General features: G+C 36.4%; 1 protein-coding gene across 7 annotated transcripts in view; it reads right to left on the bottom strand.

Moving 5' to 3' along the window:
• CPNE8 (copine 8) overlaps positions 1-26,186 on the bottom strand; it is a 165,081-nt gene that overhangs the window by 7,293 nt on the left and 131,602 nt on the right. For 6 of the 7 annotated variants that reach the window (XM_037010062.2, XM_073223160.1, XM_073223161.1 and 3 more), the window contains 5 exons: positions 20,072-20,253; positions 13,747-13,874; positions 8,641-8,743; positions 7,102-7,159; positions 2,195-2,268 (listed from right to left, as the gene is read on the bottom strand). In XM_037010062.2, coding sequence (XP_036865957.1) covers positions 2,195-2,268; positions 7,102-7,159; positions 8,641-8,743; positions 13,747-13,874; positions 20,072-20,253 — 545 coding nt within the window. Of the gene's footprint in view, positions 1-2,194; positions 2,325-7,101; positions 7,160-8,640; positions 8,744-13,746; positions 13,875-20,071; positions 20,254-26,186 lie in introns of those variants that run through there. The other variant, XM_037010073.2, reaches the window with a different exon arrangement.

Below are 26,186 nucleotides of genomic sequence, written 5' to 3'. Positions count from 1 at the left end.
TATGGTGATAGACGGCTCTCAAGACTCTACCAAAGAAAGGAAAGATATAACTATACTAATAGACACCTTATACTGATAAGTACCGAAGTGTTTTCATTAGTTACTTCTTCCAAGACTCAGAACGTCATGGAAAGTACAGAGATGAAGGAATTTAATGAGCAGAAATAATGAAATAAAGGCTCAGAGAAGTTTATCGATTTGTTCAAGATCAGAGTGACAACTTTAAAATTTCATAGATCTGGGTGTTATCTCAATATTCTTTTCAGTGGAGTATATCCATTGAGAGACTAAAGACTTTCATGACCAAGGACATTTTTATTTTATAAATGTGATAGGTATGAATGTTGCTTGTCACTAGTTTATTAGCTCTAATATGCTATATTAAAGGATTATTAAAGGAAACCTTCGTGATGTGTGCAAAGTTAACTACTTAAGGGAAAACAGTATCAAGTTTCCCTTAGGCACTTCCCTGGGGCTGCCTCTGCTAACTGTAAAAAAATGCATTATAACAGCAACAAAACACATTCTAAAGGACTTTGAATTTATACTTCCCTTCAGTAATTTGATTTTTTGGGAAAATGTGAGCCAGACATTATGAAGAGCTTTCAGTTAAAGGGTAATTACTTAGGCCTATAATTATGCTAATAAGATTAAGATGAATAATCATGTGTTTAATTATGAAAACAAAACACCATGGGATGCTTAAATAAATGACCACATCACCATGTCCCCTTTCTGAGCTGCTTTTAACCTAATCATTTGTGTGTGTGCGCTTTTTACACTCCCAAGATTGTTGGGTTAAAAAGTCTAAATCATATTTAATTATCTTTTTAAAAAACCATTATACAGATGTTTCTATTTTAAAACTTAATTTTGCTGCCTAATAAAGAACAGTGCTTTTTGATTTATCTTTATATTAATAATTGTTATTATATTATTTTATACTATTTTCTCAAATTATTTTAACTGATTTTGTTGTTTTTTATTGAGTCCTATTTCAGAAATATATTTTATATACATTCTCTTATTTAATCTTTACAACATGCCAGAACACTGAAATATACAAATCTTGTTGAAGATATCAAATCCAGGATTTGAACCAAATTTTGTTGGATTTCAAATAAGATTCTCTTAATGACTGTTTTATGGGCGAATATATAGGTAATATTTAGGAGACTATTGAAGTCCATTGTGTGCTCCTCCAAAAATTTAATAAATCATGTGCTTAAATGGTATTAAGACCTTCTTTACTTTCCTATTAAAAATGTGTGTTTCACAGCCTTTTTTCACTTGTGACATCCTGAAAGATATGGCGACTCTAAAATACATAGCTATAAAGTTGAATTAACTCCTTGCTTTCAATGATAAATTTTAACTGTATTTATTGGTTGCTGATTTTATTTTCTTTCTCTTCACTTCTGGGATGAGGAGGCTTTGGTTAAGTATTTTTCTTGATTCTAACAGAATTATTTATAACTAATAGTTATAATAATTGTTATATTATTTTGTATCATATGTCATAACATACATTTACACATACATTTACATATATATTTTTATATATGATTTAAATGTTCTATATGTAATTTTAAGAACTATTTATCTACTTTTCTAACCACATATAGGGGGAAATATGAAAATATCCATAGTTTTAATTTCTACTAAGTTTACTTACTCTAAATAGGTAATCAGTTGTATTAAAAGTATTTGGTCTTTCTTAAGGACTAAACAATGAATAAACATTATTAAGAACCAAACATCATTAAGAATAAACATCACTATGTTTCTAGCTTGTAATTTCATTAATGATCTCGATAATATTAAAGTAGGAAAAGACACTTATCAACATTTCTATTTCATATATGGTGAACCTGAGATACAGGGGAGAGTAACTGGGCGTTTTTTCTAGATTCTACTTAAAATGCAGCTCCTAGAACAGTGACTGCAATGGGGTGTCGGGGGGACTTGATAATATGGGTGAATGTAGTAACCACAATGTTTTTCATGTGAAACCTTCATAAGCGTGTATATCAATGATACCTTATTACAAAAAAAAAATGAAGCTCCTAGAGAATCAGCTGATGAAACTAAACAGAACCTGAAACTCCTGACTTCGATTTGTCCACTTACAGATCATAGCTAACACGTGCCCTTCACAATGAACCAAATAAATAATTTTCATTCAATTTCTTACCTGCACAATGTCCCTTTCAGCATATTTCCCTCTGGAAGAGACTCTTACATCATCTCCATCCAGTTCAACCATTGCTTGAAAATAAAATAGGATTATTGTCCACTGCATATCCAGGATCATTATCCATGTACTAAAACAATGTAGGCAAAAAGGAAATAAAGATGTATGGAGTACAAATGAGGAAAGCAAGCCAAGACCTCGTGCCACCCTTTGAGATGAGAACAGTCGACGCAGTGCGGAGCCAACCCGGTGTGCATCGCCCCATCCTGGGGTTCTCGATTCTGGGTTGTATGATTACCTGACTGATTGATTGGGCAAGGGATGCTAATTCATTTTTTTTTTAATGTATAACTTAAGAAACTTGACACCAATCATCACAAAATTTCCAATAACAATCTGAACTTTGTTCCCACTGAAACTACAACAAAGCTGTATGTCCATATTGCCCAATTCCCACTTCATAAATACATTTAAAGACAAAGAGGCATTTGCCCTTCCCTTATATTGACTGGATAAACTATGATTTTTCTTAAGTATAATTGTTTAGTTGGCTAAGCATCTTACTATGCTCATGGACAGTGCCTGTAATGGGGTATGTGGGGGGGACTTGATGACTGGGGGAGTCTAGTAAACATAATGTTGCTCATGTAATTGTAGATTAATGATATAAAAAAAAACCAGAATTAGAAGAGGTCTGAGCAACCATTTATTCCAGTAGTTTTAAAAAAATTCAATTTCAGTAGCTTTAAAAAAAAAAGAAATAATTTCATGTTACGTAGGTCAGCTGGTATTTGCAAATGCTGTGATATAATGGGACAGACAGCTGGTGATGCAGTAATGTTATTCTGCAATTAAAACATTTTCCAGAGTTTATTAAGTTTTCAGTGGGAATTCTTTAAAACATTAGTGACAGGAGGAATGTCAGTTTGTGCTCCAAGTATAATCCTGTTACTGATAATTCAATTTGTATACACGTGACATTCACCAGACTCCACAGAATGGCTTACAATTAACAGTCTTTGCTCTTCACCCTCCAAAAAGTTTTGTTCAGCCAGAATTCAGTCTCACCCACTCACTTGTTTGCACTGCTTAGATAATGCATTTGGCTTAGTGTGATTGGTTTAAGTTTTACTTCTAGACATGTTCACAAGCCAATGCCTGGGTTGAGACCCTGCTAGTCCACATCACTGATAGAGAGCCACCACTCAGTATTTTGCTTAGATACACCATATATGTCATAATTTAAGCAAATGTGTACAATACCAATAATAAGGTAATTAAATGATTTTTTTCTCTTTCTCCTCTACTTATTAGGGATGTAAATAAGAGAATTAATTATGCTCAAATACATCGAGACATAAATGTATAGTGATGGTGATGGGCCAGCGATTGCAGGAACTTGTCTCTTATACTCCAGAATGCTAATAAGTCCTAACGATTACCCTACACTCCCTCTATAATGGGAAACGAGAACTAGACCATCATCTGGCTCTCACCTTTCACCATCCTCTACAATCTCCATTGGTCTTTGTGACTGTTTCATTCCAATGAAAGAAAATGACAGTTATTCCGGCAGAAATGAATCAGAATGTGATCCTATAAAATGTCCCCCACTTTTCAGTGTCCTTTGGGCTAAAAGGCTGCAGGCAACAAGCACTGGAGGCTCCATGTCTGAGAGCAAAGAGGAAGGAAATGGCATGGAAATGGCATGGACATGGTGGCAGGGGATGTTCACTCTGCAGGGTCTTCAGGTCACCGTGTGCACATGGGCCCTGAGGCTGTGAGCCCCACTTCCTTCCCTGGGGAGCAAGGTGTACGAGAGACCGACCTGCACTTCTCTTGAGCCCTGGGAGAGACAATGACATGAGAACCTCTTTTAATTCTCACCTTCTAACTGTGATCAAAGCAGGTAACAAGACGCTGCTTTAATTTACTTTTGGTCTTTTAAGAATAAAGAAATCCTGCCTTAAGAAGCCTTTCTTCTTAATGAAGGTGCTTTATAGAGGATTGAAAAGGCACTGGGGGAAAATTATACAGAAAGTTCTAAATTGTTCTTATGAAAATTCAGAGGTAAGAAATTTGAATTCTCATTAATTGAATCATTTATTCCTATTTCCTCTACCTTTGAATAATGAATAGAAAAATACTGCCTTTCTTCTTGCCCCTGCAAATAATGTCTTTTTGGTTAAAAATGTGTGGATGTTGGATTGAGGGGGTTGACTGATAAAATTCACAAGTTTTATTTTACTCTTTTCCTACGTCCGTTTATATGTGATGTGTAAACTTACTCTATAGTAGATTTGGAAGTGCAGAGAGAAATGCTCTTCTGATAGGATAGCAGCAATTTGACTGCAAGTCAAGAGATTTTTTCTATCTTAAACATGAATATTCTGTCCTTTTCTTCTTAGCCATGGAGAGAAGAAAGAGAGAGAAATACTTTAGAGAAGCATCTGTTGTCTCCTGGGGGAACAGTTCTGTCATAACTCCCACCATGGCGAAAGCAGAAAGCAGGTGCTGTGAGACCCTTCTTCCCCGTCCACATGCTCCCCGGAGGGAAGTCGCACTTGGCTTCCCAGGGGGGAATTCTACTGGGGAGGCAACTTTGCTCTTTGTCTGCCATCTTCACTCACTTTTCTCGTGGTAAGATTACTGAGACTGGGAGAAGCAACTGGCGCTGTTTCTCTCTTGGAGCAGCCTACCCTCAGGCGCCATGTAATTATTTCCTCCTATGGCATATTTAGCAGGCCAGGCTTGCCCTTGTATGGAGGAGGCCCAGAGACAGGTAGGAGGTCCTTTAATCTTGGGGAGAAAATGTGGTGGAAGTCTGATTCTGTGTACAGGTTAACCCAAGTTCTCCGATCCTGCAGTGTAAGCAACAAAGCTCATATTCTAGTCTCTGAGTGGCTCCTGCCTTTATTTTTCCTTTTCAGTTAGTTCAAGAAGTCATAGAGGGAAATGATGAATTATCATACCTCAAAACCCTAATAAATAATTCACTGGGAATAAAAGAAATGAAGAAAATAAACAGCTGTGGCAGTTGGATGAGGGCAGTACCCAATTAGCTGTGCCTGCTATTCTGAATAGAAATACATCACCAGAAATACACACAGGAAGGGGCAGTGGCTCTGCACTCACACACTATGTGTGGGGGTCCCTGAGTGACAAGTGGCGGAGGTTTACCACCTGTATGGGCACACGCACTGGGGAACTTCCAGAGAGGAGACTGAGAGACCTGGGATGCCTCCAAGGACAGGTGCACCCTTGAGACGTAAAAGCAAATTAATATTAAAAAGAGAAAGACACGCCCAACATGGGGTCACTTCTTCAAGGTCACTTAATGCCCAGCGTTGCTGCAGTGTCAGCCTCCCCCAGGAGGGGAATTTTTAGCCAATCATTCTGGAATTTCCTGATTACTCATGAGGTCATCTGCCTAAGACCCCCAACTCCTGAGGGAGGGTGACCTTACATTAAACAACCCCTAGTCTCTTCTCTTGCCAATAAACTTTTGCCCCGCCCTCCTGTCTGTAAAAACCTTCCATTGTGTACACCTCCTCGGAGCATTTCTCTGCTCGCAGAGGGGATGCTGCCCAATTCATGCATCGCTTAGGAAAACCAATTAGATCCTCAAATCTGTTTGGTTGAATTTTGTTTTCTCACATTCATAACCGAAGAAGAAAGAGTGAGTTCTTTTAACCCAGGAAGTGGTGACGTTTGTGAATTACATTGTATCCTGATCGGTGTGGCTGATCAAGTAACACAAAGCATAAACCAGAAGGACGTATCTTAGCTTTCCTGACTCCAGACATGCGTCTCAAATTCATACCCGAAGTGCAGTGCAAACAGGTGCGAATATTGAGACACAGAGAATGAGAGCGGCCGCTGTCGGGGCTAAATGACCTTTGCTTCAGAAAACTAGATTATGTCGATGGAGGATGACCAGCCAAGCAGGGCGTGGAGGGAGATAATGACCAGGGTCAGCGATCAAAGCCTGAGGTGCATCACCTGAGACGGACACAGAGTTAAACAAGAGTCGCCCCTGCGATGGCCATATTACCTGTTACCCACCTATGCGCCTAAATTAATTTCTACCAAAGGTTGTTCCAAATACTCTAAAATTATTCTCATTTCCAAGGCCTCAAGTAAATCAATGTATTGTTCATGGAAACGCCTGAACCAGATGAACGTTCTGAGCTCACGCAGCTGCCGTCCAGCACAGAGGTCTCTTAAAGGAGTTCACCAGATGACCAGGATGGACTATCCGTAGAGAGGTTTACCCAGATCATTATTTACCCCAACAGCCGTTACTTAACTGGCCTTTGAACAAGGCCTGAGCCCAAACAGAAAACTACCCAGTAAGTCAATAATGATATAAAGTCTCATGAAATCTCAGATGGTCAGTTCCACTTTGATTTTACTTCACTCCTTCATGTGCCAGAACTTATATATTTACAGTGCCTATCAACTAGCCACAGTCCGAAAATCCGTTAGAGCAGTATAGTGTGCTAGTGTGAACATTTCTCTCTGTAACCTAATGGTTTATTGATTTAGTGTTCATCCTTCAAGGTTTTTAGTGAGCCTACAGCGTGTTTTGCCTTGGGAATAAAAAGTCAATTTATTACTCTGCCAGTCTTAAGAAATATTATTTCAAGGTATAAACCATCTCTAATGAAATGCAAAGCTACATGTTTTTCAGAAAAATGCAGAGATAATGTCCCACTCACCAATCTTTTAATCTGCTCACCCTCCTTGTCTTCATGAGACAGCTATGTCTCTGTGTAGACGAACAATATATACAAATCCACATTCATACCCACATGTTATAAGCAAAAAGGGATTAGAAACCTAACAGCTTGAGGAGTTACATTAAACAAATCCCCAAGGAATATTGTTGAAATTTTAGTACTCACCATCAAATTCTGCTGGTCCAACACCTACTATAATTATTGACATTGGAAGCTTTGAGGCCTTCAAAAAGAATACATAATTAGTTCACAATTAAGAAATGGAATTCTTAAGAAAAGAGTTAAGAATTAAGACGAAAATAACATTCTGAATTTTATTAAGTTCTTTTTTCACAGATTATGTTCATTAAAATAGAACTATTTAAAATTAACACAATAATATACTTGATTCCACTGTTATCCTTCCCAAATTCCATACACACACTAATTCCGTGGCAGTGTCTTCAGGAATGGCCAGCCTTGGGTAATATAAGTGTTGACCATCTGCCTTTATTTGCTATTCTCAGCTGAAATCTTCCTAAGCTGACTTTGGGTAAATTTGGTTTCTTTATTCATGTTCTCTCTCCTCTCAAAAATCTTCCAGTTGCTCGAGTGGAAAAAAATGTGCCATATTTGTGAAATATCAGTGCCCTACTCTACCTTCTTTATGCCCAAGGTTAGGAAAAGCAATTTTTACAGTAAATGAGTCAATGGAAACTGTAATTACAGAAAGTTATTATTAGTGTGATTAATTTATGTATTAAATATCCATGATTGGGAGAGATACTGAAATACTTGATGTTGTAGCATTTTTTCTATGATCTGTATCAGTTAAATGAAACCATCACTTTAAATAACATAACAGTAAGAATGTGGGACCCAGCAACAGGGACAGTAGCCACATTTTCAGATTTGAAGGTCACTGAATTAGTAATAATTAGTCCTCAGGGCACCATGTCTGGTTAGTTTAAACCTAAACTATTAAGTCCATATTTTAAAGTCATTGACCAGAACATAATGGACAGCAAGATAAATTCAACCCAAGTGTCTAGTTAAACATAAATAAATGTATAACCCTTTATTTCTGAATTTTGTTTACTTTTTTTCTAAGTATATGTTTATAAAGCACTTGATTCTTAACCCCACCTGTAGCTATTTTTATCTCACACCGAACAGCTAATATTTTCTTCATGCTGTTAATAATCATGAGGTATGATAAACAATTCTCTCATGCAACCCATTCTGTGCCAAACATTGCTCAGCCTGGATATAGAATGGTGAGTAAAAACAGGTATCATCTGATAGACTAGTCTAGTAAGTGTAGATTTTATTGATTATAGTCTAAAAACAAAGCCAATTAAATAATCACAAAAAACACATAATTAGGAATTATAATGAGAAGAATGACTTTTGAATCAAGTCCAGTCCCTATCTAATACTACAGAAATAGGAATGAGTGCAGTTCTTCTATAACTGAAATATAAATATTGATCTTATGTATTTTGGCGGAAAATACTTTTGTTACATCTCAGTTATCCATACCTCTTAGCTTAGTGGTTATGGATGAATGGTACAAATGTGGGCGGGTTGTCTGAATAAGGTTAAGAAAGCAATTGGCTCCAAAGACATGGGCATTTTGTTTCGTTAAGTCAACTCTGGAGTCAACCTAAGTGTTCTCAACCATGCTGTCATTCCGCCAGCCCAAGACTGAAAAGCCCTACTCACGTTGACTATGGACTCCTTAGTCTGAGCCATATCTGAGATCACACCATCTGTCACAATCAGGAGAACAAAATACTGGGAGCCGTCCTTCACGGACGAAGCGTATCTGAAAGGCAATGAAAAGGTAAAGGACACCCCAGAATACGGGACGGTTCCTTTCTACGTGGTGGTTGCTAAATACCATTTGGAATAGCCAATCAACCCTTAATCCCAAGAAAATATTTCAACATGTGTTAGGAGCCTATATTATGCAAACTCTCAAATACACGTTGTTCTGAAATAGCACACTAGCATAAGAGCAACACTACTGCATGCTAGCACATGGAAACGCCTGGATGCCTTACAAATTCATTCACGAATAAAAGGTGAGGTGGATGAAGGTACGTTTAACACAGAGGAATGTATACAGTTTTTGAAACAGACATGCTGGCTAAGAAACACAGTATGTCTATGGTCGTCAGTAAATTATTTAAGCTGTTGGGCTTGATTTTCTTATCTTTAAAGTCAAGATAACGCACCTTCGCATTGTTAATAAAGAAACTGCATAGACAGTACTCAATATATAATACAGCTCTGTGAGTGGTAGCAATAATTATAAATGCTGTTTGTTTTAGAACTAGACAGAGGTGATGGTTGGACAATACTGTGAATGTGTGGAATGTTACTGAACTGTACACTTTAAACTGGTTACTTTTATGTCATGTGAATTTCACCAGGAGAAACTTTTTGATACATCAATAGTTCAAGTGCTTACTACATGTTAAATGGATGAAAGATAGGCAGGAGAATTATACCAAGGACAAATTAAGCATATAATAAGAATATATTCTAGCACTTGAAATTTATCAGAATTCTCACCAAATAATACTCAGTAATTTAGAGGGAATATGGTCTATTTTATTATCTTTTTTCCATTCTGTTCTATATTCTGGGTATCTATATTCTATCTTAACAAGGATAATTTTTATGGTTTTTAGTACATATCTAGCATGCAGGTCATATGTATATAGCCAACATGAAGTTTTTGGTCTACTTTTCTGAAAATCCTCAAGTAAATCATAGAAACATTGTGTTCAAGAACACTTCCATTGATTACTAATGAGATTCCTTCACAACCTGAAGGATCCCAAGGGATCAAACTTGAACAGGTCAGGGACAGACCAACAGCATATGTCCTGGCAAAACTTATTTCTTAGAGAGTAGAATTAATGATCACATGCACAAGAAAAATATTTACAACTTTGCCATAGACTAGAGTAACTATAAATCGCTCATGCTGCTAATAAAATGACTGGCAATTGTATAGACTAATGAAGATAATACAGTAAGTGTGTGTCCACACCCTGTCAAGACAGTGTTGAACTGGTTCCACAATGTATAGTCAAAAATACTCCCACAGTACTGAACAACTGATCTTGGACATTAACAATCTGTATTAATTTGATGGGAACGCAATCAGTAGAAATTATCCCAAGCAGTTATGGGTCCTATTCTCCCATTTTGTGCTTAACTCTTTTCTTAAGAAGCCAGATAATGTCCTTCAGGAATTCATTTTTCAATTTTTAAATATCCATTATTTTGTAAAAGCATTTGATGCTGACTGCTTCAGAAACATAGGGTTTTAGATTTCATGTGATTAATGGAAAGATATAAATAGCAGTGAGAAAAGCTTCTCTGAGTACAACAGTATGGTGTTTATGCTTTTCTTACCAAATGATGCTCTTAAAGTGGCAAATTTCTACCCGACTTAGAAACAATACAGAACGTTCAGTATTATGTGATCGTGTGCATATGATTTCAAGTGGCCTAACTGGTGTTCTGTGTGTGTGTGTGTGTGTGTGTGTGTGTGTGTGTGTGTGTGTGTGTGCTTAGCATTTACTTTTTATTTCTCTTTCAATGCTTCTGGTAACCTATGGAGAAAATCTCAGTTGTTGTTCATATGGCTCCCCATCCCCCAAGCCCCAGCTTTCTTGATGTATAATTGGCATACAAAAAACTGCGCATAATTAACGTGTACAATTTGATTATGAGCATATGCACACGTCCATGTCACCATCAAAACAACCAAGGTAATAAACACATCCAACACCTCCAAAACTTTTCTTGTGTCCCTTTGTGTGCGTGTGTGTGGTAAGAACATTTAACATGAAATCCACCCTCAATACATTTTTAAGTGCCCAACACCTTGTTAACTATGGACCCACGTGGTACGGCAGAGCTCCAGGACTCACTCATGTTCTGTGTCTGCCACTGGACGCCCGCTGAGCCATTACTCCACATAGCCTTCCTCCCCACTCCCCGGGAGCACCAGCCCCTTCTCTACTTGTGTGTGTTTATTTTGGATGCCTCACCTAAGAGGAGTCGTGCAGCATTTGTCCTTCTGGGACTTATTTCACATGGTATAATGTCTTACAGTTCCATTCACGTTACAGCAAATGGTGGGGCTTCTTTCTTTTTAAGGCTGAGTAACGTCCCATTGTACATATATACTACATTTTATTTATACATTCATTTGTTGATGGATATTTGGGTTGTTTTCCTATCTTCGCTGTTGTGAATAATGAATAATGTACATCGAGATTGTGATTTCAATTCTTTCAGACATAAACAGAAGTGGGATTGCTGGCAGCTCTAGTTTTACTTTATGAGGAACCTCTCTACTGTTTTACATAAAGGCTGCACCAATTTTCATTCCTACCAACCATGTAAAAGTGTTCCAATTTCTCCATATTCTTGTTGTTTTTTTGACCTCGGTAATAACCATCCTAAGAGGCATGAGGTCATAGCTCATTGTGGCTTTGATTTGTATTCCCCTGAGGATCAGCGGTGTGCAGAATCTTTGCATAGACCTGTTGGCCGTCTGGGTGTCTTATTTGAAGAAATGTCTGTGTAAGTCCTTTGCCCATGATTTAAAAACCTGGTTATTTGCATTTTCTGTGCTACTGAGTTGTAGGAGTTTCTTGCATATTTTGGAAATTAATCCCTTATCAGAAAAATAGTTTACAGATATTTTCTCACATTCCATACGCTGCCTTTTTTGTTGTCGGTGGTTACTTTTGTTATGCAGAAGCCTTTTAGTTTGATGTGGTCCCATGTGTCCATTTTTGCTTAAGAGAGTGGGCATCCTTGCCTTGTCCTAATTCTTAGAAGAAAACTTTTTTGTTGTATTTTTTTTTAATCATTGACTATGATGTTAGCTGTGTACCTTTCACAGATGACCTTTACTGTGTTAAGTTCCTCTGTATCTAATTTGTTGATAGTTTTTACTAGGAAAGGGTGATGAATTTTGTCAAATGCTTTTCCTCTATCTCAAGATGAACCATGTGATTTTTGTTCTCCATTCTATTATTGTGGTGTATTGTATTTATTGATTTCTGTATGTTGAACCCTCCTTGCTAGGGATAAATCCTACTTGGTAAGTGGTGTATGATTCTTTTAATATGCTATTGTATTCAGTTTACTTTTGTTGATGAGATTCGCATCCATGTTCATCAGGGATATTGGTCTGTTGTTTTCTCTTCTTATGGTATCTTTGATGGCTTTGGCATCAGGGTAATGCTGGCCTAAAAAAATGAATTTGGAAGTCCTCTCTCCTCTATTTTTTTAGATGAGTTTAAGAAGGACTGGTGTTAATTCTGCTTTAAATGATTGCTAAAATTAACCTATGTAGCCATCTGGTCCTGGAATTTTCTTTGTTGTGGGAGGTTTTTGTGACTGATTCAATCTTTTTATTATTATTGGTCTGTGTAGGCTTTCTATTTTTTTCTTGATTCATTCTTGGTAGGTTGTATGCTTCTAGGAATTCATCCATTTCTTATAAATTGACCAAATTGAGTATAATTGTTTATAATAGTCCCTTATGATGTTTCTATGACATCAGTTGTAAAGTCTTCATTTTCATTTCTGATTTTGAATCTTTTTCCCCCACTAGTCTAGCTAAGGATTTGCTGGTTTTCTTTATCTTAAGAAAACAACTCAGTTTTGTCAATACTTCCTATTTCACTTACCTCTGCTCTAATCATGATTATTTCCTTCTTTCTGTTAACTTGTGCTTAGTTTATTCTTTCTCCAGTTCCTTGAGGTGTAGTCATTGGAGATGTTTTTCTTTTTTAAAATGTGTGTTTTTATCACTCTGCTCATGCCCCTTAGTACTTGTTTTTGCTGTATTCCCTAAGTTTTGGCAGGTTGTGTTTTCATTTTAATTTGTCTCAAGATAATAAAGGACAAACAGAGGTCCTAACAAAACCCAGTGCATGTTTCTTCACTTGAGGTTTTGATGGAAAGCTCTTAACAAAGTATCACAACAGCTCAAAGACAACTCTACTGTATATCCCTTTGTTCACTTTCTTCAAGGTAAATTAGAAGAAAACAACTTTCATCTGGTTACATATTCAGAAGGATATGAGAGTTATGCTTTTTTAATAATCAAATAATAAGGCAGGGTCTCATAATAGGATTCGTGACTGGGTCAAACATTTTAAGAATTTTTAAAGTGGTGTCTAATTTATTTAGGCACTAATGAAAAAAATGATAGGCAAGTATACATAGATTTTTGCATTAAAATTTTTTTTCTAGAACCAGAACTTGAAATCCTAAGCAATTATATTTCCATCTCAATACTGTGTACTATATACAGGCAGAGCTCTGGGAATTTATAAAATTAGCTGTTATATTAATTTCAGACAGGTTAAAATAATGTGCCCTATATATCACTGAAAGCCTTCAGCCATCTTCACGGAATTCAGTCTTTTATTACTTCTCTGCTACTATGGAATGTGATATTAGATTTGAATGATTTCCACTGTTGAGAGCGTGATAGATCTTGTTATTGCTCTCCTGGATGTCTTTTCAAAGACAAAAAAATTTCCCTGGTTGGACAAATACAGGTTCTAACAGAATCCGGAGTGTTTGTTCACTTGAGATTTTGATACTCTTAACAAAGTATCGCACAAGCTCCAGGAAGACTCTTTCTACTCTAGATCTTTTTCCTTATTTTCTTGGATATAAATTAGAAGAAAACAACTTCCATCTGTGGAGTCATGCTAATAATCATGTTATGATTTCGCTGTGTTGCACACTAGAATAAGTACATTGTCTGCTTCCACTTACCTTGCTACGTGATTGATCACAGGGGCAAAGTTGGTGGGTCCATACAGCTGCACAGCTCTCAGACTCCTGTAATAAGCCTCCATGACACCCTCAATGCCATCACAGTAGGGGTTCTGAGGATTCCCATTCTGTAGAAATTACAGGCAGAAAACAGTAAAAATGAATGTCTGTGAAGGTCAACTGAAAAAGAGAATAATACATGTTGACACTTACGAAGGTTTCTTTGAAGAAAACTCATTTGTATATTTATAATAGCAAAAACTAGTTAGTTAAGCAGTCAAGAACAGATTAGAACATTACATTATATTGTAATATGACGGTACGATGTGCCATCATTAAAAGGGTCACTTCAAAAAATTTCAAGAGGAAACTAAATAATCTTGAGAAACTGAATATCACAACATTCTATAATTAATAGTGTCTTAATTTCACACACGTCTGTGTAATGTAGAGACAAATATATAAAAATCCTGAAAAAAAGTAAATGAAATATTAATAGTAGTTAACTCTAAATAGTCACATAATTAGTGGCGGATTTCATTCTTTAAACTATTCAATTTTTTCTAATTTTTCTGGATTAAAATGTATTGAAATCAGAAAAAATGCTATCTATTCAGTTTTACCTTATAGAAGGAAAAATGTAAAATTCATAATCCCATAATTGATAATCTCTACTGGAGAAGGGTCAGAGAGAATGTAATTTGGTGCAAGAAATATCAAGACACAGGAAAAGGAAAAGAATCAAAGAAACATATTCATGTTGTTCAAGGGAAATGGAGCTTGCCAGCAGCCAGTTATTCTGGAGGCAGCGCCCAGAAGGGCAATGGGTTCCCGGAGACGCAGTCTATCTTTTTCATACCTTGAATGCTCTGTTATTAAATGTTACATTTAATCCTCCTATTCCAGATTCCACAAATAACACAAATAAGGCTGCGCATTAGTGACCTACTGCTATGTAGCAAATTACCCCAGAATTTGGCTTAAAACAACAAGCATTTATTATCTCACACATTGTTTGGGGTGCTAGGAATCCAGGAGTAGCTTAGCTAGGAATTCAGGGCATTCTTCCTCAGAACCTTCCCTGCGTTTGCAGTCAGGACACCCACCTGGGCCTTCGAAACCTTGACAAGAGCCAGGTCAGTTCCCAAGAAGGCTCACTTACGTGGCTGTGGGCAGGAAGCCAGCGCGGATGCACCATAGGGCTGCTTCAGAGTTCTCAAAACAATATGGCAGCTAACTCCCCCAAAACGAGCAACGCAGGAGTGACAGCCCGGAGGAGGCCTCAGTGCCTTCCTTCTACTTCAGTCAGTTTGCTAGAAATGAGCTACTAGGTATAGTCTCAAGGGAAGGGGAATGAGCCTCCACCTCTGGGAGGGAGAATATAAAAATATGTGTAAATATATTTTAAAACACTGGGGACAGTAACAATATTCAAATAGAGTTAGCAGTAATTTTAGCATGTTCTGTTTTTGTCTGAGCCACAAGAGACCAGTAATTTATAACTAAAATTCATTGAATTCTATATCCCAAGCTTTATAGTAAAATATTTACATACATTAGTTTTTCATAGCAACCCTAAAAAAGTAGATAAAATACTATCATTACACCTACTTTACAGATGACAAAACAAAGGCACTGAGAACTTAGAGGTGAATTAGCCAATACTGGCTCTCTGTCGGAGGTAAATCTTTCAAATTTTAAAATGGGAAAGGCTGTTCATTTACTTGAGCCCCAAAGTCACACAACGAGAGTAAGAAAGCTAATATTTGAACTCATGCGGTCTGACCTCAGAGCCCAATCGCTTCACCGCCTCTGTATCACCATGTTATGAAATCCTGAGCATTTTGAAAGACTGAAGGTTTTAGGAAATAACCTAGATGTTACCAACCACTACGATTTTGCCATTTGTGGGAGAGGGATTTATACCCATTTTTTTGCTTTTAATTGTGTCTTTTCATCAAACTTCTAATTAATTACTCTCATGTAAATTTTTTAAAAATTTAAAAACCTCTTTATGTTATTAAATTGACTAATTGACTGAAATTAAAATGTAGAAGTTTAAAATTTGGCACAAAGCAACTAATGGTTGGTTTTGACGTTAACCTGAGATGACCTATTTAACCTTCCTTTAAATAAAATTTTACAGTGTTCTTTTCCCTTGATAAGGTATGAAGCTAATTAAAATTAAAATTCATTATTGATTTTGAGCATATAAAAATATATTTTATATCTGCCTTAAGGGAATAATTACAAACCAAGGCGGTTCTGAGCTACTTTTGGATCATTATTTCAACATTTTTGACTGGGGGTTTATATTTCTATAAAACTATATATTTTCTCTACCTTCTGGAATTGAGATTATAAGGTTATGATTTTTTCTATTTCATTTATCTTAGGAGAAAAACAGTCATTGGATGTTCTAGTCATCATTATGGAATATTTAAAGCACTGATTTCTGCATTAATCCTAATTCTATAATAAATTGCTTAAAGATTTCCTCATATGCACTGAATGATAATACTTTATTACATAAAACTATACATTGTTTTCAATGCATGTTTTATCAGGATTATTTAAAATAAGTTATAGCTATTAAAGTGAGCTTTGCCTCTTAATAACAAAGTTGTATGAGTTATACAAAGATTTGTTAGGTCTGTTTAAAATCTCATTCCTTAAAATTACTATGAGGGGAATTAGTTTTTGCTTGTTAAAACAAGTTCAAATAAGTTTATATGTGGAGATAGCACAAAAGTAAAACACAGGGATATTTCTGAAAATAAGTGCATTCAATTTTGTTGTTTATTAAATGCAGAGGGCAATAGGTGCCCAACTTTGTATTTTGCAGTAATCTACAACCTTTCCATTTACAACGTAATGAACGTTAACTTCTAGAACATATAGAAAGTATAAAGAAAAGAATTCAAACGAGCAATAGTCCCAGCAGCCTGAAGTGGTGCGGGGTGTCTGGCTCTCACCCACTTCTCCCTCGGCTCAGCTCCCTGAGGGACTGCGCTGGGGACTGCGATTCATTCTGCAGAGATGTCCGTCTGTCAGTACCTGTCTCTGCCTACAGCCTGTAACACTTTTCCGCAAGGCTAACAAGCTGACAAAACACCGAAGAGAAGCTCTTAGGAGTTACAGCTTTAGACTTTGCAATGTATCTGCTGCTGTGCAGAGGCTGCTTATCGTGGGGAAAAGCTGAGAGAATCCTTCTGTCCAATAAACAGACATCTATACTCTGTTGTATTTTCAGTTATAACATAGAGAACCAGCAAGAACCATAACGGGAGGAGGGCCAGGACTCACTTTTCCCACAACGCAAGTGCCCAGGGGGTGGTAATAGGACATTTTTCCTTTTCTTTTCCATTCTGTCTCTTTTCCCATGATTTCTTTTCTTATACATATTTCATATGAATAGCTGGGCTGTACCTGACACCCTTTTGACTAAAAGCAAAGCTCCACTTCAACATTTTGTGCTAGCCCAAAACTCACCAACTAGGAATTACTTAATTTTTCAAAAGGTTTCCTTTGCTATCTGATTATTTGAACTTGGTGTGATGAACAGATTAATGATTATGAATAATATCACAAATTCTTACCATGACATATGAGGGTTTGCTAACATCAGATGATACATTAGTTGCCAGATAGACGTGGGACTTAAGTTTCTGAATTTGCCATTTTCACATTAAAAAATGGTATATATAACAGTTATTTGGGGTAAGATTAACACAGAATACTTTAGCAGAAATCAAATCATATACTATCTCACTGAAGATCTATTTAACTCTGGTCTTAGGTATATAAGGAAACAAAAGTGCTTTGAAAAAATTAAAGTAATAGAATTATTAGGAAGTGTTAAAGTTGAGTCATTATCATCAACATCATCACTATTATTTTTATCATCAATCTGGGAAACTATTTTTCACATATTTAAATGGGTATTGGTCTCTGCACTTTAGGTATTTTGACTGTGTTCAAAGAATTGGCTAAGACACACAAAAAAATCCTTCCTTAGCAGTAGATATTTGTGTAGGTTTGGCTACAAGGAGGTAGAAAAAAAGCAAAAAAGGAGAGGATTTGAGGGATAAAGGGAAAAGATCATACACAAAGGTGACAAGAAATGCAATGGAAGGAAAATTAATAATAAACCTCATTTAGTTTTCTTAGGCTTTAAAATTGCTTCTGACCTTTTTGCTGAGGTACTTAAGACTTAGGATCACATGAGCGACGTTCATCGTCTTATAATAAGTTTCTGGGAGATTTTAATTCTCTAAGACACAACAAAATCCCAACAGATACTCATTTTTATACGACACTGGAAGTGTGACATTTGGGCTATTTCATGGAAGAAAGAATTAAACCCTCCAGCAATCTTTCAGAAATTGTGTGGGCAATGGAATAGAAAATCGAGAGGAAGTATAGAAAAAAAACTGGAAAAACACTGATCTTAAAATATCTTTAAAGGAGATGAAATTAATTATATAAAAGCTTCTGGAAGTATGTATAATACATATATTATATATACACCATGGTACATACACATATACATTGTGGTGTTAGTAAAGCTTGTATCTGAGAGGCAGGGTTGCAGGTGTTTTTATAAAGTGTGGTTTAGTAGTGGTTAAGAGCCTGGATCCTAAAATGGAATTGGTCTGGTCTCAAATCCTGTCCTCGGGAACCCTGGTTAACTTCTGACTCTGAGCTGAATTATGTAACACCTGGGGGCAGGTTATGAAACACTCGTTTCACTGCAGTCAGTGTGACATTTGCTAAAGTGGTGAAAGAAGACAGACACAATACACCTGCCACATGGAAATTAGATGAAGCTTACCTTAGAAAATGATTGCAAAGTACTTGGCTTGATACTTAGTAATATATTCAATAAATGATCATTGTTCTTTTCATCAATTTTGGAGACTATTTTATTTTTAGTATTATTGTTTATTTTTACTCTTTGCTTATAGAATGTTTTCTAAAAATCCCTATAAGGAGCATCAATTGTTTTTGTAACACGAATAAAAATAACAAATGAAGATGTACAAAAATATTGGGGACAGATGAGTGTACTTCTGCCATATCTAGGGTTGGGCAGGGAGGCAAGTGTATTAGGAAAAGTTAAATTTTTTTCCAAAATGATAGCTACCCATTTCTATATTGGTTTTCCCATTTTTTCATCAGAAAGGGCAAGTGACAGTAGGCTGGCTGGGCCTATAGGCCCTATCTGTGCAGACGTGGTGTTGAAGGTGGAGTGGAATACATTGCCTATATATGATCTAGCCACACAGAGTCGATGTATGTAAATTAAATATTAACTAGAGAAGTATGTACTCTAGTCATATCTATTCTGTAATATTGAAAACATAATTAACTCCAACCATAATCATTGCTTCACATTTGAAAAAAATTAATTCTAGCCATAACTCATCCTTTAAATTTGAAAAGAAATAGCATTTAAGAAGATGGCAGGTGAAGGACAGCCAGACATTCTTTGGCATCCCTCCCACTGAGAGGCGAAGGTTCCTTTTCCTGCTGTGAAACTGCGCTGGCCTTAGGGACTTGCTTGACCAAGCGAAGCAAAAAAGACTTTCCGGGACTTCTAAGGCTCTGGTGTACAGAGCCTGCAGGTTCTGTCCCAGCCTTGCAGAGTGCTTGCTGGGGGAAGCTGGCGGCCGTGTAAAAAACCCAACTGCCGTCGGACCGCCGCACTGTGGTGAAGCCCACGGTGACCACCTGGACAGGTTATATGTAGAAGGAGGGGGAGGCGTGCAGCCATCCTAGCGTGGGTATCACACATGAGCAAAGAAGCTTCACAGGGGACAAAAGAGCCCCAGACATGACACAGAAAAGAACTGGGGAATCCAGCCGATAGCCAGAATGAAGCCCAGACATATGGCTCCATTTGAAAAAGTCCAGCCATTTCTGGCCATCTAAGCCATCCCAGGAGAGGCCCCAGACATCCTGAAGAAATGCATTATTCCCCATTTTATTCTACTCAAATTCCTGACCCACAGGTTATAGATATAATGGAACTGTATTGGTAGATGCCTCTAACTTCGAAGGACGTTTATTATGCGGCAATAATTAACCAGGACAGACTCTCTATTTATAAGTCAGCTGTGTGTCAGGTAGATTTATGGCTAATCTATGACTGTCTTTTCCCCATTAGTATCACACTCCTCAATCAATGCTTTAGAAATTGTGCAGGTTCTAGAGTCACAAGAGCTACTATGTGATAGACTCAAAGCATACGCAGCAAACTGATATTAAAGGACCCCAGTATTTTTTTTCAAAACATGAAATCCTTGTGATGATGCATTGTTACCAAAGCAAACTCATGAGATATCCTTCCATCTGGAGGCAGTTTTGCACCAAAGCCTAGAGCCGGGAACATCTTATCGCTGTCATAGTCCTGAACGATTTCTCCAACGGCTTTCAGAGCCATGCCGTAGGCATTCAGCTGGTAAGGGTTCATGTAGTGCAGGGAAGTGGGCTGCGCAGGGTTGCCTGATGGCAGAAAAAACACGTCAACATGAGTGATCAGGCTAACAACGTGATTTTCTTGAACAACACTTTTCTTGGTATCTGTTGTAGAATGAATTATGTGTTTCTATCTATACCCATAGTCTGTCAAATAGGTTTTTTTGGATGGATAATTAGCGTAGAAATATTTATTACATTCTAACAGGCATGTAGAAAATGTGCCAAAGCCTATGCACATTTTTTCAGAAATTATTCCTCATGGTTAATACCTAATATAGGCTATTCTTGGATTTCAGTTCCAGAAGTACACAAGCACTTTTGTTAATCTTATTTTAGGGTGGTTTTGTTTAAAAAAAAATCATGTGTCTTTAGCTTGAATCATTATGCTTGTAACCAGAGGACACAACTGACTTAATGGGCTTCCATAACTGTGAGGTTTTCCTAAAGCAGTTTCACAGAACATATATTCCGTATTTGAGAAATATCCCAATGAAATCACTTAAAAAGAGGAGAGCATAGTGATTTTCAAATTCAAGCTAATTAAGCATCTAGGTCTGAAAAATTATTCGTGTTTCTCATTAGACATTAAGCCAGAAGCCGGAAGGCCCCAAATCAAGGCTTGCCATTGGCAGGACATTTATAAAATGCCTGCAGTAACTCTTACCACAGTGTTTACTGGGGAACAAAATGAGATCATGGGAGGAAGTGATTAAAAATAATTAAGCACCACAGAAATGTAAGGTTTAACTTATTCCCGTTATTACTGCCTGGGTTATCCACATGGCTCTGAATTTTCAATATACTTACACTATGTAGGATGTCGCCTTTGAATAGAGATGAATTTGAGAGAGAAAGTAATATATGTGCTACCACGCAAGCACATTGACATTCATATTGAGTTGCCCTAATTACTAGCACAAAGGCTGCCTGAAAGTCCATTTAGTTTCTTAAGTGGAAATGGAAAGTTAAATGGGACTTGTAACAGCACAGAAAGCTCAATTCTACATTAAAACATGGCCTGAGGAAAGAGAGCCTCAGGGAATAGTTCTTTTCTGATAAGGAAAAAAATAAATAAATAAGCACTTGAGATGCAGAGAGAGAAACGACATAAAGCAGAGATCTCCCCTAGGTTTATAATACATATAATTATACACAGAACATTTCTGGCCTAAAAATAATTCATTGCATAAATGCATTTATATTTCTAAAGGGTTACCCGCATTTAAGGGCTGGTTCCACATGACAAAATTTTTTAAAAAGTTGTCTCCTGACCAAACGTTCCCCTCAGCTTTACTGACCTTGACAAAAGGTTTCTCCAAGACTATAGGCCCTTGACCTCCCTCTCCTTAGGGCACTGTAAATTCTTACTTTCTGAACCTTTAAAATGTAAATCCTATATAACCCAGGAATGTCTTTCTTCCTCAGGGACCTGGGAGGATCCCAATGAAATGGAATCGACAAGAAAAAACAGCACCCCTACCGCTAGTCTCTGTGGGAAGGTGGCCAGCTAACTTCAGCAAGTGCTAATTAGCAAACAGAACTGGCGGAAGCACACAGACCACCTCCTCTCTGATGCCCGCTACTCTTGTCTAGTTCACTGCACAGCTCCCACCTTCTGTTTTGGAGGAATTCAGGTCAGTTTCTCTCCTATATCGCAACAGCCTTGCCCTCTACGGTAACAGTCTTGAATGAAGCCTTCCTTGCCTGTTGAACTTGTCTGTTGTGATTTTTCTTGGACATGTCGTTTCAAGTTGGGATGTTGCCAGTTGGTCAAAAGCCCATTGGAGCCACAGATAAGCAGTATCTTTAGTTGGCTAAGTGGTTATTGAACACAACTCTCAAATACAAGAAGAGTAGTTACCCAATGGTTTCAATCTGGCACCTAATTCTATTTCACTAAGAAAACCGTACTTAAAATGAAAACATCGTTAACACCCCACCTGTCTAAACATCCTGGCCAATCCGCACAGCAGGACCGATTCTAAGATGCTGTCTCTTTCCAGCATCACCTGCCAGACCAATCCCTTCACTGTACCACTAATGACATCATGCTTCCTATCACTACCTCTCAGGTTGCCACCCTGTCCTGAAATTCATTTTCTTCTTCTCCAGCGGACATTTCACTTGCACCAGACAACCTTCCTCGTCTACACCAGCCCTTACCAGCCCTTACTGTCTTTTACTCTCCTACTTTTATGGCTCTTGTGCTCTGCACCACAAAATTTGGCAATTAAAAAATTGCCACACTGACTGTCAACTCCTTAAATCTGGGACCATATTTGTATCGATAACAATGTATATGGAGAATGAACTTGCAATAATTTGATGACACTGGGGCCCAACTAATAACAATAATAATTATAATGGCATGGAATCTAACATGTATTGAACATCTTACTTCCCATCTCACTTAATCCCTTTCAACAAACTTATGACATGGATACTTTTACTATACCTATTATTCAGGTTAAATAACTTGCCCCAAATCACACAATAATAATTGGTAAAACCAGAATATAAATATAGGCAGTCATATTCCATAGCCCTTATTCTTAGCTATAACTCTCAGTTTTTTAATATTTTAAGCCCTGAATGTTATCAAAGTTGTATCTGATATTTAGAAAGGTACACTAGCCTTGTATTAAAAAAAAATCACACTTGACTAGCCTCTTTTTCAAAAAGCTTCATTGAGATATAATTCACCCATTTAATATGTACAATTCAATGATTTTTAATATTCACAGATATGTGCAACCATCACTATGGTTAAATTTAGAACATTTTCATCACCTTAAAAAGAAACCTAGTACCTATTCACTATCACTCTCTTATCACTCCATCCAGCCCAGCCCTAAACAATAAGTACTCTACATTTCTGTCTTCATTAATTTGCCCACTCTGAACACTTCACATAAATACAATCATATAGTATGTGATCTTTTGTGACTAACTTCTTTCCCTTAGCATAATTACTTCAAAGTTCATCTATGTTGTCGATGTATCAGTACTTCATATTTCAATCCTATTTATTGCTGCATAGTATTCTACTGTGTGAATAGACCACATTTTTTAATTCACTTATCAGCTGGGACATTAGGGTTGTTTACATGTTTTGCCCATTATGCTATTATAAACTTTTGTGTACAACTTTTTGTGTGGATGTATGTTTTCATCTCTCTTGTGTACGTATTTAGGAATGGAACTGCAAGGTCACATGGTGACCCTATGTGTAACAACGTGAAAAACTGCCGAAGTGTTTTTCCAAAGTGACTGCACTATTTCAGACTCTCAATTGCAGTTTTTGAGGGTTCCAATTTCTCTACATCCTTACCAACACCTGCTTTCTGACTTTTGGGTTACAGCCATTCTAGTGGGTGTGAAATAGTATCTGATTATGATTTTGATTTGTACTTCCTGGTGCCTAAGTATGCCAAAGATCTTTTCATGTGCTGATTGATCATTTCTCTATTCTTTGGAGAAATGTCTATTCAGATCCTCTGCCCATTTTTAATTGGTTTGTCTTTTTATTAAGTTATGAGTTCTTTACACATTCTAGATACAAGACCCCAATGAGATAAATGACTTGCTAATATTTTCTCCCCTTCTGGAGTTTGTCTTTTTACCTTGTTCATAGTGTTCTGTGAAGCATAAAAGGTTTTAATTTTATGAATCTCAATTTATTTTTCTTTTTTTCCTTATGTTTTTGGTGTCATATCTAAGAATCTATTGCCAAATCCGAGGTCATGAATATGTGTCCCTATGTTTTCTTCTAATAGTTTTATAATTTGTAATTTTAGCCCTTACATTTAGACCTTGACCTATTTTGTGTTAATTTTGTATAGATATGAGGTAAAGATCCAACTTCATTCTTTTGTATATGGCTGTAAAGTTGCCCCAGTACCATTTGTTCAAAAGATAATTATTTCTCCATTGAATTGTCTTGGTATCCTCCTTGAAATCAGTTAACTTTAAACACATGGTTCTAGAATCTCAACTGTATTTTGTTAAACTACATATTTATCTTTATGCCAGCATCACAATGTCTTGATTACTGTTGCTTTATAGTAAGTTTAAAAAATGGAAGTGTGAATCTTTGCTCTTTTTTTTCCAAGTCTCCTTTAACTCTTCTGGATTCCTTGAAATTCTGCATGAATTTTTGGGTCAGTTATCCATTTCTACAAAAAGCCTTTCAATGTTTTGACTAAGACTCCACTGAATCTGCCAATCACTCTGGGAAACAATGACATCTTAACAGTCTTGAATTTTCTAATCTATGAAAATGGCATACTTTCCCACTTACTTAGAACTCGAATTTCTTTCAACAATTTTTTCTGAATACAGTCTTAAAATCTAAGTTTTGCACTTACGTTGGTTAAATTTATTCCTACGTACTGTATTCCTTTTGATAATATTATAAATGGAATTATTTTCTTAATTTCATTCTCAGATTGTTCACTGAAAGTATATAGAAAAAGAACTGATGATTATATATTGATCTATCCTTCAATCTTGGTGAATTCATTTTTAAGTTCTAAGAAATTTTAGGTGAATCCTTAGGATCTTCTATACATAAGATTATGCCATCTGCACATAGTTTTATACATTTTTTTCCAATATGGATATATTTTATTTCTTTTTCCTGCCTAATTGCTGTGGCCATGACCTCTAGTACAATGTTAAATAGAAGTGGCAGAGCAGACATCCTTGATCTGTTCTTCCTGTTAGGGTGGAAAGCCTCTAGCTTTTCACCATTATGTATGATGTTAGCTATGGGTTTTTCATGCTTTCCCTTCCTAAAGTTAGTGAGTCAACTTCTATTCTTAGTTTAAGTGCTTTTATGTTGTAAATGTGTTGGATTTAGTCAAATGCTTTTCATGCATCAAGTGATGACCATGTGGTTTTTACATTTTCTCCTACTGACTTGGTATATTATGTTATTTGCTTTTTAACTATTAAGCCAACTTTGCATTCCTGGGATCAAATTTACTTGGTTGGTAAATAATTCTCTTTATGTTGCTGGATTCAGTTTGCTAGTATTTTGTTGAAGATTTTTATATCCACATCCATAAAAGAGATTGATCTTCAGTTTCTCTTATTTATGGATATCTTTATCTGGTTTTGTTATCAAGGTACTACTGACCTCATAGAATGATAAGGGAACATTTCTTACCTTTTCTATTTTTTGGAAGAGTTTGTGAAAAATTGGTATTAATTCTTTTTTAAATATTTGGTAGAATTCACTAGTGAAGCTGCTGCTCAAATAAACTTTGTGGGTAGATTTTTAAAAATCTAATTCAATCTCTTATTATAGATCTGTTCAGATTGCCTATTTCTTTTTAAGTCAATTTTAGTAGTTTGTGTCTTTCTATTGAATAGATTCTTGCTCTTTAGCTTGTTGTGCTAATGCTCATCAGTGAACAAAAGATAATATTTAAACTGTTTGGATTTCAGGTATTATTTTTATATTCCATATTTTACTGAATAAAGCATGTGAGTAAAAGTCATTAACTTGAAGCAATAATGTGGAGTATAAACATGTAGCCCAAGATGAGCTGAAATAGAGTTTGGGCTGCTCATCCCGACTCCTAGGTTTAGTACTAACAAGCCAAGATGCATTTATTAGAAAAAGATTTTCTGGACCTAAATTTCCTTATTTATTTAAGAGGGTGGTTGGAGTAAGAGATCTCTAAGATGCTTTGCTACCTATGTCTATTATTTTGTGAAATTTTAGGGGATAGTTGATGTGAAAGAAATGTGAGATAAAGGAAATAAAATGTGAGAGCCATAAACACAATAAGCAATTTGGAAAAAAACAGTTCTAGGTAAATATAAACTGATGGCAACTTCTGGTAAAAGTTAAATAATGAGATTCATGTTCCTAGTAACTCAATTCAAATGATTGTTCCATTTGAAACAAAATTACTTCAAAATAAAATAAAAGACCAGTTTTTTTCATA

Source organism: Manis javanica, chromosome 15, assembly GCF_040802235.1.
Source record: "Manis javanica isolate MJ-LG chromosome 15, MJ_LKY, whole genome shotgun sequence".
NCBI lineage: Eukaryota > Metazoa > Chordata > Mammalia > Pholidota > Manidae > Manis > Manis javanica.
Note: the sequence above shows the minus strand (reverse complement) of the source record. Positions and strands in the feature narration are given on the sequence as shown.